The 17070-nt window shown below is 31.8% G+C and overlaps 2 protein-coding genes across 2 annotated transcripts in view; one reads left to right on the forward strand and one right to left on the reverse strand.

Moving 5' to 3' along the window:
• LOC119610388 (WD repeat-containing protein 75) overlaps nucleotides 1–17070 on the forward strand; it is a 20007-nt gene continuing 2937 nt past the window's right edge. The window contains exons 1-9 of the mRNA XM_037965563.1: nucleotides 1–368; nucleotides 437–817; nucleotides 880–987; nucleotides 1129–1261; nucleotides 1323–1733; nucleotides 1793–1971; nucleotides 2113–3272; nucleotides 3334–3494; nucleotides 3569–3769. Coding sequence (XP_037821491.1) covers nucleotides 271–368; nucleotides 437–817; nucleotides 880–987; nucleotides 1129–1261; nucleotides 1323–1733; nucleotides 1793–1971; nucleotides 2113–3272; nucleotides 3334–3494; nucleotides 3569–3769 — 2832 coding nt within the window. The 5' untranslated portion in view covers nucleotides 1–270. The remainder of the gene's footprint in view (nucleotides 369–436; nucleotides 818–879; nucleotides 988–1128; nucleotides 1262–1322; nucleotides 1734–1792; nucleotides 1972–2112; nucleotides 3273–3333; nucleotides 3495–3568; nucleotides 3770–17070) is intronic.
• LOC119610390 lies at nucleotides 4893–8513 on the reverse strand. The gene is made up of 2 exons (XM_037965565.1): nucleotides 7950–8513; nucleotides 4893–5308 (listed from the first exon to the last, which is right to left on the reverse strand). Exons 1-2 carry the CDS (start codon nucleotides 8046–8048, stop codon nucleotides 5177–5179), a joined length of 231 nt encoding a protein of 76 aa, XP_037821493.1. The 5' UTR covers nucleotides 8049–8513; the 3' UTR covers nucleotides 4893–5176.

Below are 17070 nucleotides of genomic sequence, written 5' to 3' on the forward strand. Positions count from 1 at the left end.
TAGCTGTCACTATTTCAAAAAAACACTCTCTGAACATCAACACGTGCGGTAGATGTTGGAATTTATTAAATTTGGTTTTATTTTTAATAAATTTTGTTAAAAACTATTAAATAAAAGTGTAAAAATACTAATATTAAGTTAACAACTCCCTAAAGTGTAAAAGTAAAACACATTCTACTTTTAACACGTACAAAATTGGCCGCAATATACTACAACCAACAAAAAAATATTCCAGCAACTCGGAAAAATAAAATATTTTTTTTAAACAACATGGATTTTGAAATGGAAGAAAATGACAAATTAAAGTTTCAACATTTAGCAGGTGGTAATATTTTAGAATATGCTCCTATCTATTCCAAAACTGGAGAGTAAGTACAATAACTAGGAAACCCTCAAATAAATTTTAAACAAAAATTCCCTTTTATTCTCCCATCAGACACTTGTTGTTTTTGGCCCAGAATGAAGTGAAAGTATACTCTACCGTTAGTGGCCAATTTGTCAGAAAGCTAGAGGGTTCATCGGAACCTCTCATCGATTTTGAATTTGAATTACAAGACGAAAATATCTTAATTGCTTGCAATAATAAGGGTGAAATCTTTTCATGGGAATGGAAAACTGGTGTCCTCAAGAATACCATTCAAATACCTCTCCTCGAAAAATCGATCGTAACAAATTTTAAACTTCTTAATTTATATGGCAAATCGAATTTGTCCCATGCCTTCGTGTGTTTCAAAGTCACCAATAAAAACGTACAATGGCGGATATTTAATCGTGAACAGAAGTCATTCATTAACGTGCCTTGTGATCTAAGATTGGGGTACGTAGATTTTTGTTTTTCTGTTTATATTGTACATATTCATTTTATAATAAATTTTGCAGCATGAAGAAACCTTTAGTAGCAGTGGATAATAAAAATTTCCCTAATCTGGTGTTGGCCCAGGGTTATTATGTTTATTTTGTGAATTACAAAACATGGTTTAACGTAAGGTAAGTTATAAAATATGGGGAAATGTTCTTGTATAGTTTAGGTACTCGGAGAACTATTGGGTTCATTATAATTCTAGTTCAATTATAGTTCAGTTCTAGTTTTACTGTACAACTTCTAACCATTTATTATCCTCCTTTTAGATTAATGAATGCCCGCAGTGTACCAGTTACTGCACTTCAAGTACATACCTCCGAAGATTGTGTAGCAACAGGTGATGAACTTGGAAAAATTTTCTTATGGCGTGAATTTACCAGCAAAGAAGATATAAAAACTGTAAGTAATTGAAAGAAAAAAACATTCAAAACTTCATCACATAATTTCCTTCAATTTCCAGAGTCTATATCATTGGCATCATACAAAAGTTACGAGCATTTGCTTTACTGTCGCGGGTGCTCATTTCTACAGTAGCGGTGAAGAATCTGTAATGGTTAAATGGAATGTTGAAAGACCTGAATTAAAACAATTTTTACCACGTATGGTTTCTGAAATACGTCATATTGTTGTTAGTCCCGACAATACAAATGTTGTTGTATGTACAAATGATAATAGTATACAGATTTATGGTACTGAAAATCTTGTTCATCAAAATCTACAAGAATTCACTTATATTAATGATGACAATACTGAAAATTCGAAATTTCCTACGGGTTTACGTTTAAATCCACGTAATAATTCTTTGGTATTGAATGGTCGCAGTGGTTCACTACAATTTTATAATACCTACACAAAGAGTTTCTTGTATAATGTATGTTGTTGTGTTTTCTAATGTTTAATATGATGACTAAAGGATACTTTTTATTTTAGGTTAATATTGTCAATCAAAATTTATTGTCTAAAGAAAGCGATAGAGTTCTATATAATATACGTGTTACTAAGGCGGCTTTTAATATTGATTGGATGGCTACTGGTGAAGTTTTTAATGACGAAGAGCATTTGCCAGAATTACGTTTAAAGTTTTGGAAATATCAAGAGGATACACAAAAGTAAGTAGACACATTTAGTGGGTTGATACTTATCACTATACTATCGAGGAACATTTAAACATTTCTCTGGGATATAAAAATATAATGTCTCTATTGTGAACATTAGAAGATTAAACCTGTTTCTTTCTTTTCATTTTTTAGCTACGCTTTAAATACAAATATAGAATTGCCTCATGAGGGAGGTTTTAAAGCCATTGAATTCTCGAATGATTATCAAGTAGACAATCTTCTGTGTGCTACCGTAGGCGAAGATAACATCATCAAAATGTGGTGTCTTGAAGACTCTGACAACATTTATAAAGCAGGCAAAACTTGGTATTGTGTAGCACAAACTTCGTATAAAGATTTTCCAGTCGATTCGATTTCATTCTCCCAAGATGGTTCTCTCTTGGCTGCCGGCTATGGCAATACTTTGTGTATATATAAATCTGATAATCTAAAACTAAAAGCTGCACTTACTGGCTCCAACGGTCTAGATGGCTGTGTATCAAAAGCTCAAATTAGAATTCCCACAAAAAATATAAACGGCGCCAAATCCGAATTGGCAGAGAAACGTAAAAAAATAATGCAATTATTTACCAATATGTTGGAGACGAATGAAGAAACCTTAATTAAAGAATTGCAAAAGATTTTAAATGATAAAAAATCTTCAGCTTACGTTACCGAAGAACCCTTAAAACAGCTCGATGATTTACAAAAAACCACTTTGTATAAAAAGATTATACAAATGCATGAAATGAATTTATATCAAAAGGTGTTACTTTATCAAAAATTGGGTATTGCCTGTAAAGTTCATCCTCAAATGGAAACAAAATTAGCTGAATATTTGAGTAAGTTGTGCAATACAAGAAATGTGGAACAAAAATTACACGCTCAGACTCATCGTTTGAATTTAAGACAACGTTTCAAGGCAAAATATCGTTTGCAACAACATTGTAAACAACAACATCAATATGATGAAAAAATTGCAAAAAATCTAGTACCCCTATTAAGTTTATTGAATTTGGGCAATACAACAGAAAACAATAAAACCAAAAGTAAACCTAAAACGGACAAGATAGGTAATGTTTTAAATAGTCCCAAAAATGTATTACCACCTAAAGCCACATTGGCGGAAATAACTCATGTACAATTTGCGGCAGGAGAATATGCCCATTTGGTGGTCGTGTGTACCGAACGTCGTGTTTTAATATGGAATCTTTTGACTTTAAGATTGCAATCGGTTTTGAAATTAAGTGTTAAACACTTGACATTTGATCCGCAAACTAATCTAATTGCGGTGGTGACACACAATAATGAATGTAAGTTGTTGAGTTGTTAAAAATCTGCAGGTAAAGTTTTAACGTTTTTCTTCTATTTCAGTACATCTTTTCCAACCTAATGTACCACTACCTATATACCAACGTCGTAATGTACCAAATGTTTATGGTATTGCTTGGATACCCCGACGTTATCCCAAACAAAGATCTATAAATCTTGATTGGCAGGCTCAGTCTACTTTATATTTCTTAAATGAACAACAGGTTTGTTATTTTTTTTTTCTATTATAAAATTGTTCTTTTATTATAATCACATAATTCTTCATGTTTTATTTTAGGAAATTGTTTACTTATGTTCACCCAATGACAAACAATTTGATGCTCCTGCGCCTATTGTATTTGATAATGCAGCTAAGGAATCATTACATTATACCACTTTTGGTACCTATGCTACTAAAGCTGTTAATGAAAAACAAACTGTTTCCCGTCAAAATGGTCCTTTAGTTTTAGGTCACAACGATAAGACGGCTATTAAGGCGGTAAGTCAAGTTTTTTTTCTTTTAGTTTTGTTATATTACTCGTAATGTTTAACTGAAAAGACTTCACTGGACAAACTTAATTTATAAGGATCATTTATCAGTCATTTCCATTAAACAAATTTTTATATTGATTTTGTAATTCTGTTTGTAACACATTGATGTATTTGACATTTGACCCACAATTAGTTGATTCAAAGATAATCTTTATTTGAGATCTTCCTAGTCACTACTCATACGAATTCTACTAAAATTCCAGTTCTCAACTTTATAATAAGTTTATTCTGTACCCTTTAACTTATCTTTGGAATCTTTGTCCGTCCGTCTGTTTAATTGTCTGTCCGTATGTTTATTTTTAGAAAACTATTTTCTAAAGAATCCAGATATCTTCGTGATCTAAATCACTATTTAATTTTCCCTATAAAGTATTCTGAAACCGATCGAAATCGATTTAGCGATGACGTCCGTATGTCTAATGCTTTGTCTGTATCTTTTTTAAATAATTTTCTGAATAAGCCAGATATTTTTGATATTGAAATCACAATTTAATTTTCCTTATAAAGTATATATACATATTCTGAAACCTTATAGATATCGAAATCGATTTAGCGAAATCGTCCATCTGTCTAATTTTCTGTCTGTATGTTTTTTATCAATTTTCTGAATACCCAAGATATCTTCCTATTCCTAAGTGTTATAGATAGCGCAATTGTCTGTCTGTCCAAATGTTTGTTGTTAACAATTTTCTAAAGACCGCACATATGGGTGTATTGGGATTTTACTCATATCTTATCCATCAGAATCTGCTTAGTCCAATTTAGAACTGTTACTTGCAGTTTTTTCCATGTTTAATTTTTGTTGCTCACCTTTTAAAACTCAATCTTTTGAAATAAAAACAAATCCACCTTTATTACATCACAAAAACATTTTATTAATATTCTTAAAATTCAAAAAATAAATCATTAAAAAAGAATCTTAAATAAAGCTTAAAAACTATAAAGTACTTTGGCTTTTTAAATAAATATTAAAAAACAACAAGGCAAAACACCATAGATCAAGGCTCTTGGAATGTTTTAACATTTATGCTTAAAATTAAAACAAATTTTATATAAATTGCACATTTCCTTATTTTCTTTTTTGGTTTATAACTTTTTGCTACAAATTTATGAACAGTGAATATTTAAGTTACTTTATAAAAAATGTATCAAATTTTTACTAAAATTTCTTTTATATTTTCATTATTTTAAATATCAACTACTACTTATGTATGTTTGGTATCAGTCATTTTAACAAGTTTACAATTAAAATATGTTGTTTAAAATAATCAAAATTGTATCTCAAGCTTTTTGCTTAATTTTTATATTTAAATGGCAACAGTAGTTGCTATAAAAAACTTTTCTATCAGTAATCTCACTTATTCAGATCGCCCAATCTGGGCATTATGGGTACACGTATATGACGACAACGTCTTCTCATTAGAACATCATGTTTGAAGTAGCGTAGACAATGTGATTGTGGTACTTTGGGCATTAACATCTCTTGCTAAAAGAAAAATTTCGAAACGATATACACATATAGGATTAAATTGATTTACAATGAATTTTCTTAAAAAAAGTTAGTTTTTTCTTAAAAAAATTATGTGTTCTTTTGATTATTTAAATAATAAAGTGAACTAATCTTCATACATCGGGAAGTTTTTTTTTGGTTTAAATGTTATTGTTGTTCTTTTTTTATTATTCTATTTTTATAACTTTTACGTATCAGCTTTAATTATATTCTACTTTAGTGGTGAGGTTATATTGGGTTTGTGCTAATGTATGTAACGCATAGAAATATGAGTTCTACACTCACCCTAAAGTATATCAGAAACTTTTTCTGAATCTATTTAGCAATATCTGTCCGTCTCAATCATACTACAAGTCGCAATTTTCAAGATAATTTGATTTGGTTCATTATTTAACCCAGCCCCCATCTTAAATATACTACACTACTGGTGTAGAGTATCATATGGTCGGCTCAGCCTCACTTGTTTTCTCTTTAAAATAACTTCTGTATTCTGAAAATTCATACAAATTCTGCAAATTTTACCTATTTAACGGAAATGTTGTATGTCAAAGAACTAGATGGTCATTCCAAGATCATTTCCATGTTAGAACCGTCCATTCGAAAGTGTACAATAGAGATAGAATGCAATCAATGAAAGCTCTCTCAAGTTCACATTTAATAACTTAAAGAAAAAGTGTTCCTATTCACAATAAAAGTGCCTTTTTATTAAAGATAAGATAATCACTGAACCATTGTCAAACTGGTCAAGAAAGATTGTTCCAATTAAAGCTCTAACCAGTTAGCTTAAGAAAGTTTGCATTTGAAAAATGCGTCAGTGGAATCATTTAATATTAATCAACATTATTAATTGGCCTGATGAAACATTATCCCTGTTTAAAATTAAAGCTTTCTATGTAAAAAAAGACGAATGATATCACGATATTCGTATCAACGCTACCAGGGATTGGAGTGCCTGATGTACAAAAAGTACATTTTTTCTTTTTTACTAGAAGAGCCGGGTTTCTCCACAGGCCGATAAAAAGTTGGCACCGTTATAATCTTTCACAGAGAAAGTAGTTAACAAAATCTTTCGATCATCTTATAAAGTTTTGAAAGATATCGTTTATTCTATTCTCTACAAGATTCCTTGAAATAGAGTAATTTTAACTCAACTTTTGAGAATGAAGAGAACTGTCAGTGAAATGAACTCATCTTAGAGATCTGCTAGGTTATTAGTACATTTAAAGATTGTCTAGTGATTATTCTGGGTATTATGCGTTTGGACTGATGTTTGTAACAGCTAAAAATATTGGTCTTAGAGTCTTATAATCACTTTCTGAGTCAATCCGTCCATTGTACCGGTCGCAATTTTCATAGTACTCTAGCTATCTAATCTCTGACTATCATATCACTTTCGTTTACAACCAAGCAGATGGGATGATTTCTGTTGAATCGGCAACAGCACCTAGAGATGTATTCGGTAGACCAAAACACGAATCCTCCAATTAAGAAGAGAACTTTGTTCTTACTCACGGAGAATACACAACATCCGAATACACATACTGTATTATAAACATTTATTACCAACTCATTTCCAACGCTTCGGATTTCACCATACATCAGTCCTTTAACCTACATTCTCTTCCCGCGAATTTGGGTTTAAACCACAACCACTAAGTGGATCCCGAAGGAACCTCAACCAATTGACCAGCCAGGACAAAGTCCTGTGGGCAACTGGCCGTAGTACCAGATTATGTTGTTCTCTGGTTCAACCCCATTTTAAATCATTCCAAGGAAAGACAGAGCATACATTTGATAATCACCAGTTTATAGTCCCGGCAGATTTGAGCTATTGTTAGCATTCCCCATTATGGGGACTTTTATCAAGGAAACATGTCCCCGGGGAATGTAGAAAATGTCGTGGCTGTGTGTTTAACCCAAATTCGCTGGAAGAGAATGTAGGTTAAAGGACTGATGTATGGTGAAATCTAAAATTCGGTATAAATTCGGTTCCGAAGGCAACAGATACCACACAAAGAAGTGACTGTGGGACTAATCGTTGGAAATGAGTTTGTCATTTCTTTTGAAGTTTGTCATTTCGTTTGTAATTTCTACAATATTATGGATCCTTATAGATAACAAACTTGATAAAGCTGGACTTTCTGGTACTTTTTAGTTTTCTGTCACTTACTTAAACACTTCTGTCGCTTAATTAAACACTTGTTATTTCGAAGTCAAAAGTTTACAAGTTTTAGTTTATCTAGCTGCAGTTATGTTTACGTTAAAACCTAAGTCAACAGTTGACAACAAAGAAACCTGATTTCTTAAGATAGGTTTGTTTGATTTCTTTCAATTGGAAGTTTATGTATAAGTTCCTAGATATTGGAAGACTGTACTAATCCCGATAGAAAACATTGTCCTACTTTCAAATTTAACAAATTTGTATCATTTAGTAAAATGCTGTTACTCTTTGTATAAATGTGTTGAGATTTTTCGTAATTTCCTTGTAAGAGTTTTCTGTTTTTTTGTAAGTTTGAGTAAAATGTTATTTTTTTGTGCAAAGAAACACAAAACTGACGCCACATATTCTATTATGTGTGCAACTTGCATGAATGATTTCTTTTGTTTCCTAACTTACCTCATTCACTCTTGGCACCGGGCCACATTGACCGACTGGCAGTAAAAGGATAATAGTAAAAACTAATATAACTAACAAATGAAATCTTTTTGCCAACATTTTTATATACAATTTATATAGTTTTTGATTTTAAAGGCAAAAGTTTACAGGTTATGTATTTTTTTTCGGTTGCAATTTTTTAATTAAATTTCACTTTTGATTTTTTTTAGTATTTGTTGAAAAATAATCTTTATTTTATGTTTATGGTTTTTATACGGAAGTAAAATTCTTTTTATTTTAATTTCTTTTCTTTAGTTTTTTTTAACTTTAGCTTTTTTTTGAAATATATTTTATTTTTAATATTTTTTTATATTATATGTGTTTTGTTTTGATTACACTATTGTGTCTCTGGCTGTTTTCAGTCTCGTTTTACAATGATAATTGACTGGATGATTTCTAAAGCACACGTTTTTATATCACAACACAAAATTATTTTTTTTTTATACTAAAGGCTGCTGGACTGACTGAGTCTTTTTTAGAATCAAGCGCCACAGACACTCAAGAATACAATACAGTTTTGTAAATATCACACACAGTTATGAGTTGAGCAGCACTTTAAAACAGCAACTGTGGTACTGCGTAAGAGTATCTGTGTGTCTGGTTGGTTCTTTGCTGGCGAAATTCTTGATTAAAACGAACTCTATGCACATTGTCGTCTTGTTCCATCTTAAAACCGAAGTGTGTATGCACTTCTAATGCTTGTGTTTTTTATTAAGATACCCTACACCAGAGAGGTGGGGATAGGTGTTTATGAATTTGTTTTACCTTTTGGAATAATTATGTATTCTATTCGGGTTCCTTATAGGTAGTGGATTTATATAGGCATAGATTTTAGTATTCATAGGTCTGAATATCTCTATGAGATATACATATGAACATATTTCGAGAATTTCGCTATTAAAAGTAATTCAAATTGGTCCACAAACTGCTCAGAATCACTACAATAAGATATATTAAACGAAAGCTGTTTCAAATATCAGTTACAAACATCTAAAGGTTTCGTATGAAAGGAAACTTTCTTTAGTTGAAGGGTGCAAACGATTCGGTTAAGCTGGACACTTGTTTTTATTTCGTTTTGTTTACAAATATTATGCCGGGATAGTTTGTAGTGTTTTCTTACGACATGAGACCAACTATAGAAATTTTGATTTTATCTCTTATCAAAAACACTTTACTGACAAACCTTTTTCAAGAATTAAAAATCTTGTAGATCTAAAATCTAATGTAAATCCTTAAAATTGATTTTTGAGGCACCAAAATATTTAGGGCATTAACGCAGCAATGGATCTTCGCTTTCGAATGATCCGAGCAGCTATCTATTTTGCAGATACTTCAGTTATCACATTGATATTTACTGTAGTTTCAATCTGGTCGCTCCAGACTACAGATTTGACTATAGTCCAGACTACAGACTAGACTATAGTCCAGAGTATAGACTAGACTATAGTCTAGACTATAGACTAGACTATAGTCTAGACTATAGACTAGACTATAGTCCAGACTATAGTCTAGACTATAGACTAGACTATAGTCTAGACTATAGACTAGACTATAGTCCAGACTATAGACTAGACTATAGTCCAGAGTATAGACTAGACTATAGTCCAGAGTATAGACTAGACTATAGTCTAGACTATAGACTAGACAATAGTCCAGTCCAGAATTTATACTAAACTATAGTCGAGACTTTAGTCCAGACTATAGTCCAGACTATAGACTAGACTATCGTCTAGACTATAGACTAGACTATCGTCCAGACTATAGACTAGACTATCGTCCTGACTATAGACTAGACTATAGTCCAGACTATAGACTAGACTCTAGTCCAGACTATAGACTAGACTATAGTCCAGACTATAGTCCAGTACATAGACTAGACAATAGTCCAGGCTATAGACTAGACAATAGTTCAGGCTATGGACTAGACTATAGTTCAGACTGTAGACAAGACTATAGACTAGGCTGTAGTCCAGACTATAGTCCAGACTATATTACATATTATAGACAAGACTACAGTCGAGACTATGGTCCAGACTATAGTCCAGACTATAGACTGGACTATAGTCCAGACTATAGACTAGACTATAGTCCAGACTATAGACTAAACTATAGTCCAGACTATAGACTAAACTATAGTCCAGACTATAGACTAGACTATAGTCCAGACTATAGACTAGACAATAGTCCAGTCCAGAATATATACTAATCTATAGTCCAGTCTATAGATAAGACTATAGTCGAGACTTTAGTCCAGACTATAGTCCAGACTATAGACTAGACTATAGTCCAGACTATAGACTAGACTATAGTCTAGACTATAGACTAGACTATCGTCTAGACTATAGACTAGACTATCGTCTAGACTATAGACTAGACTATCGTCCAGACTATAGACTAGACTATCGTCCAGACTATAGACTAGACTATCGTCCTGACTATAGACTAGACTATAGTCCAGACTATAGACTAGACTATAATCCAGACTATAGACTAGACTATAATCCAGACTATAGACTAGACTATAAACCGAACTATAGATTAAACTATAGTCCAGACTATAAACTAGACTATAGTTCAGAATATATTCTAGACTGTAGTCCAGACTATAGACTAGACTATATTCCAGACTATAGCACAGAGTATAGACTATAGTCCGGACTATAGACCAGACTATAGTCCAAACTATTATTAGACTATAGTCCAGACTTTTGACTAGACTTGACTATAGTCCAGTATATAGTTTGGACTATAGTATATTCTATAGTCTGGGCTATAGTCTATTCTATAGCCTGGACTATAGTCTGTATTATAGTCTATTCTATAGTCTATACTATGGTCTGTATTATAGTCTATTCTATAGACTATACTATAGTCTGTATTATAGTCTATTCTATAGTCTATACTATAGTCTAGTCTATAGTCTGGACTATTGTCTAGTCTATGGTCTGGACTAAAGTCTATAAACTAGTTTCGTAACTATAAGGAATTCCAAACGCAGCTGGTCATGTTTTTCTTTAGGTGTGCATTAGAATTTAACACAATTGTATTTGAGTATTATGACACAAATGTTATATTCTACTTTTATACAACATTTCTTTAAAGGGAGCAAATTTTTATATATATTTATTCACTCATCTCCCCTCACCTTCTCCTCATTCACATGCATTTAGTCTACATCCTCATAGTTTACATTTCTTTAAGTTTCCTCGAAAATACAAAAAAAAAAAAAAAAAAAAAAACGAAAGAATAAACAATTTCGAGACAACTCTTCAGAGATATGTAGACGTAAATAGTTTTTGAAATTCTTTTCAATTTTTACTGACCAGCAGTGTGTGTCAGCAGTGCTAATATAATAAAATATGCATTATTTATGTTTTACAATCATACCACAATTATAATAATTGTAAGTGTAACCAGTGGTCGCCATTCTTGACTTTATCTAGTTGTTTATGACATAAAGTCATCATCGTTGACTGCCAGTTGGATTGTTTGATTTGAGTTTTTTTTATGTTATATGCGTAATTTTTTCTTTTACCTAAATTCAATTTGTGTGCGTAATAACAATTGAATTTGTGACACGCGTCATTTAGCATGGTATATAGTTATATATAGTTATCATATTATATATAAAGGGTGGTCCAAATGTTGCTACCTTTTGCATCGTTTGTTTGATTAGCTGTGTAATAGAATGCGCCATCTTGATTCAGTTTCAGTAGACATGGTGTTTTCAGCACTTAGTTACTTTCGTTCACAGCAAACACCAATCTCGATGGTACACATCGTCCGACGATTGGTAACTTGGAATTTGTCCTCAAGCAAACTAGACTCACAATTTTTTTAACACAAACTTTCTCACAGCACTCATGTATCAGATCGAGGGAAAATTACACTGATTTACCTACTTTTGAACCACCCTTTATAAGTAATTGGAAAATTTATATAGCGCCTCAATTTATTTACGAGCATCATTTAGTAGGTGTCCACTTAATGAGGGGTCAGCTTGAAAGATAAATAATTGTATTAGTGGGAATTTAATTTAATTCAGGAAATTTTTTTTACCCTAAAACACTATAGTGGAGAGAGCGACTCATGTTGGGTTAGGTTCACGAAGCATTCAGACAAGATGATGCCGATTTACTTGGGTCTTCAAAACGGATCCTATCTTGACCATTAAGACAATTGATAGTGGATGTAGTTGTGACAAACTAAACCATCAATCTTACGAATATCAATTCGGAAGAGATCCGTAAAATCGTGCAAAAAAGTAACACTGTAATGGCGAATCTAATCTCACTGCACTTCGTTTACGGATAATCATTCTGTATGAATTATAATGAACAAGTCCTAATGCTGGGAATAATGTGACAAATCTGTCAAAGTTTTTTAAATTTTGTTACTATCGATCCATGTTTTCTTCTATGCTATAAAATTTTTTCCCAAATTGAATTTTGAAATAAAATGCATCGTTAACTATAAGTAAAGATTGGAACCAAAGCTTAGTATTGTCAATTTATCAACTCAGGTCATGTATACTTAAGACAACTAGTTCGCAGTCTTGATCTATATAAAGCCTTTATCAAAGAATTCAAAAGAATAAATATCCTATAGTCAATATTTTTAAAATTATTGATCATATTCGAGTTATTTATGACTCTTATTTACTATTAAAATATGCGTTAATTTTCCGATCAGAACTTTGGTCGGGTGTTCATAAATGATACTTTTGTCGGTACCCTATCGGAGACTTTTATCGTTTATGAATCCATATTCTGGTCAGTTTCGATGATTAGTCCTTCGGCAATCTTCCAAATAAGGATAAGGTAATATCACTCGCTTCTAATTGGTTGGAAAATCTATCTACTTATGTTTCTCTCTACTTATAGTTTCATGAATGTATGTTTTTCAGAACTGATGCTATTATCAGGAGATCATGAATTATACTTTTATCGGTACCCTATCCGAGACTTTTTTCGTTTATGAACCCATCTTCTCATCAGTTTCGATGATTAGTACTTCGGCAAATAAGGATAAGGTAATATCACCCGCTGCTAACTGGATAGAAAAAGGATCTACCTAAATGATCAAATTTTTACCATTTTTATTTATGGGAAAAAATGTATGTTTTTAATTTTATATTTTTTTTCATTTTCTTTATTATATTTCAAGATCAAAATAATAATCTTCTCATAATCAGATAATCAAACAAACAGTTGATTGAACTTTTGTTTAAGATCATCTGAAAAATCATTGAAATTCATGCGAAATACATCTTCACACAAGGAAATGCAAATTAATAAAATGAGCTAAATTTAAGAAGCCACAAAAAATCTCAGACAAATTTATGTTTATGAAAATAATTTTAATATAAACATTTGTCATGTTAATATAAACCAGCGGTTCCCACCATTTTTTACTTCGCGGACCCCTTGAGGAATTTATTTAATTTCACGGACCCCCATACATATTTTGATATCTTATTGTTATAAATAACACTGTGATACAAAAGTGAAGAAAAATAAAATGCAGGCGTTCTCATATACCAATTCTATTTCGTTATAGTCCATAGAGTACGAATATATTTTTAGTTTTCCCCTATCACTTCGTTAACTTACTTTTTAAGAGCAAAAGATGCGAAAAAGAGCCATTTTTGAAGTTTTAAATTTGAAAAATCATAAGTTTAGTAGTTTTCATCCGATTTTCAAATCCGATATTTTTTTTAATGATACAAGTGTCTTTTAATCCAAAAAAAGAAATCCAAAATTTATGGTCAAATGTCTGGTTACGGTCGTTTAAGTAAAAAAACTCACACTTTTTTAAAAAATTTTCATTTTCATCATGCTCTACTTTGACCACGAGGCAGTGAGTTCATCTTTTATTACTTTCCTGAAGAATCACATAAAGGAAGGTTTCTAAAACTTGTTATTTCATAAAAATCTATGAAAAACTGGATGATTTATGCCAATTTTTCTAATAGAATGTTTCTCGAATTTTTGGTTTTCTCCATACAAATTAATTTTTGTATAAAAATGTTTATAAACATTTTTTAAACTTGTTACAAAGAAAACCAGAAACATGAACGTTTTTGTATGGAAGAAATATGCTATATTTTTATAAAACTTAGCACAACTCATAACCTTTTTCATCGATTATCATAAATTGACCATCATTGGAAACCCAACTTAATGTGCCTTTTTTCAAATGTAATAAAAGCTAAAGTTACTGCTTCAAGGCCAACGTAGAGCCGATCCTCCCTAAATGTTGTGGAGAAATTTTGGCACGCATTAAACTTATGTGCATCAATTTTAGTCACTACAGTCATATTTTTAAGCCAGTAATGAGCATTATAGTTATTTGCAGAGAGAGGGGTCCTTATATGCGGGAAGGGTCATTTTTTGGCCGATCCAAAAAAAAAATTGGTACAGAGGTTTTGGCTCGTAAGAAACTTAAGTGTGTAGCACTTCATCGCTTTACTCATATTTTTAAGACAGTAATGAGCGTTGAAGCTATTTCCTGAAGTGGACCCAATAGGGGGAGTAGGGCCAATTATGGACCTATCCACATAAAAGTTATTAAAAATATTTTGGCTCGCGAGGAACTTAATTGTGTAAAATGTTATTGCTATATTCGTAATTTTTAGCCAGTAATGAGCGTTAAAGTCATTTTCAGATGGAGGATAGGGTCATTTATGGGACGATCTTAAAACAAAATCGTAGAGCGATTTTGGTTCGTAAGAAACTTACTTATACCGAATTTCATCGCTATACTCACATTTTTGGACCAGTAATGAGTGTTAAAGTCATTTTCTGAAGGGGACCTTATATGAGGGTAGGGTCAATTATGGACCGATCCTCAAAAAATTTGGTAGAAAGATTTTGGCTCACATGAAACTTATTTATGTAGAATTTCATTGCTATACTTGCATTTTGGGACCAGTAATGAGTGTTAGAGTCATTTTCAGAAGGGGACCGTATATGGGGGTAGGGTCATTTATGGGCCGATCCTAAAAAAAATTGGTTAAAAGGTTTTGTTTCGTAAGAAACTTACTTATACCGAATTTCATCGCTATACTCGAATTTTTAGGCCAGTAATGAGTGTTAAAGTAATTTTCTGAAGGGGACCATATATTAGGGGTAGGGTCATTTATGGGCCGATCCTCAAAAAATTTGGTAGAAAGATTTTGGCTCATATGAAACTTATTTATGTCGAATTTCATCCCTATACTCGTACTTCTGAAGCAGTTATGTCCGTTAAAGCTGTTTATTGGAGGTCCACTTGTATGGGGGCTATCCGAAAAATTGGACCGATATTGCCTATTTTTAATACCAAACAAACTTTAGCAATAGGGAATATTTATGCAAAATTTCAACTGTCTAGCTCCTCTCGTGTGGTCCCTATCGTGATTTCAACAGACAGATGGACGGACGGACGGACATGGCTAGATCGTCTTAGAATTTAATAAGGACCCGGAATATATATACTTTTATGGGTCTATGGCCAATATTTCGATGTGTTACAAACGGAATGACAAAATCAATATACCCCCCATCTTTTTTGATGGTGGGTATAAAAATTGTGAAAAAAGTGTGAGTTTTTTTTTTACTTAAATGGCCGTAACCAAGACATTAATCATAAATTTTGGATTTATTTTTTTGGGTTGAAAGACAACACTTGTATCTTTAAAACAAAATATCCAATTTGAAAATCGGTTGCAAACTACCAAACATATATTTTTTTTAAGTTAAAACTTCAAAAATAGCTCTTTTTCACAACTTTTGCTCTTAAAAAGGAACTAAACGAAGTGATCGGGAAAAATTAAAAAATAAATTCCTACTCTATGGACTATAACGAAATAGAATTGGTATATGAGAACCCTTGCATTTTTTTGCTGTATCACTGTGTAATTGTTCGTCCGAAAATTGTCTTAGTCCTGGTCCATAAACCCTATAAAATATTCCCGTACATTGAGAACATTTAGTATTTCGGAGATGTTTTCAATTTCATGGTTTTAAATATAGAATGACTTCTAACATGATGTTTAATTTTATGATCGTGAGAGCTTTCATGTTAATTTCTCGTCAAGGTAGAGAAAAGGTTTCTTTAACAAGTATTGTCGACGTGTGCTTAAAGAGTCATGTTTCTAAATTTTTTTGCGATTGCATAGGAGTGAGCTGAGTATGTAAGCTAAGTTTTCGGGAAAATATGTGAAAGTTAGACTTCTTCGATGTTGTTGCGGAATGCGTTAACCACATAAAATATGACCTGAACTCTTTGCGAATGTACTGTGAATTTGGATCTTAAATTTGAATTTTAAAATACCTACGAATTATTTTACTGCGTGGTTTTGACTATTTACGCAAAACGCTATGAATTTTCTGATGTTGATTTAATAATATTGGACAACAAAATGAAGTTAAAATCTGTGTATCACGTTGGAATAGAATATTTATATTTAAAATTAACTAGATTAACACTTTTGCTCACAATTTAAAAAAAAATTATGAAATGTGACCTAACTTCATATTCCGGGATACCAGTATCAGTATTTAATTCTAAGGCAAATCATTATCCGTCTGCTATAAAAACATTTATTTCGATACATAGATATTTATAAAAATTACAAATCACGTAATACTTTACTTTATAAAAGTGAAACAATAATTTCAGGATGAAACTGATAAACGACCGAAACAATAAAATTCAAAGAGTCACCAACAAATCTGGGATTATTGAATAAAAATTGTGTATTTTAGTATTTATGAAAAATTTGGAGATATTTTTAATATTTTGTAACATATAGAGAATATTTTTTATTCATGATTTTTTTCGTTCGTCTTCGCGGACCCCCTAGGATTTTGCTACGGACCACTAGGGGTCCGCGGACCCCCTTTTGGGAACCGTTGATATAAACAATATATGAATAAGAGTATTGTAGTTATATTTAGAATTTTTGCAATTTTTAAAAGAAATTTTACATAATTTTGAACAAAAAGGGCTGATACTGACATTAAGGGTCAAATTTGAAATATCTATAAATAACGAGTCTATTCTATAACGAGACAATATATTCGTTGTGAGTAATACT

The sequence above is a fragment of the Lucilia sericata genome, unplaced genomic scaffold (assembly GCF_015586225.1).
Source record: "Lucilia sericata isolate MDLA Ls3-8-SP2 unplaced genomic scaffold, ASM1558622v1 Contig001175F_arrow, whole genome shotgun sequence".
NCBI classification, from domain to species: domain Eukaryota; kingdom Metazoa; phylum Arthropoda; class Insecta; order Diptera; family Calliphoridae; genus Lucilia; species Lucilia sericata.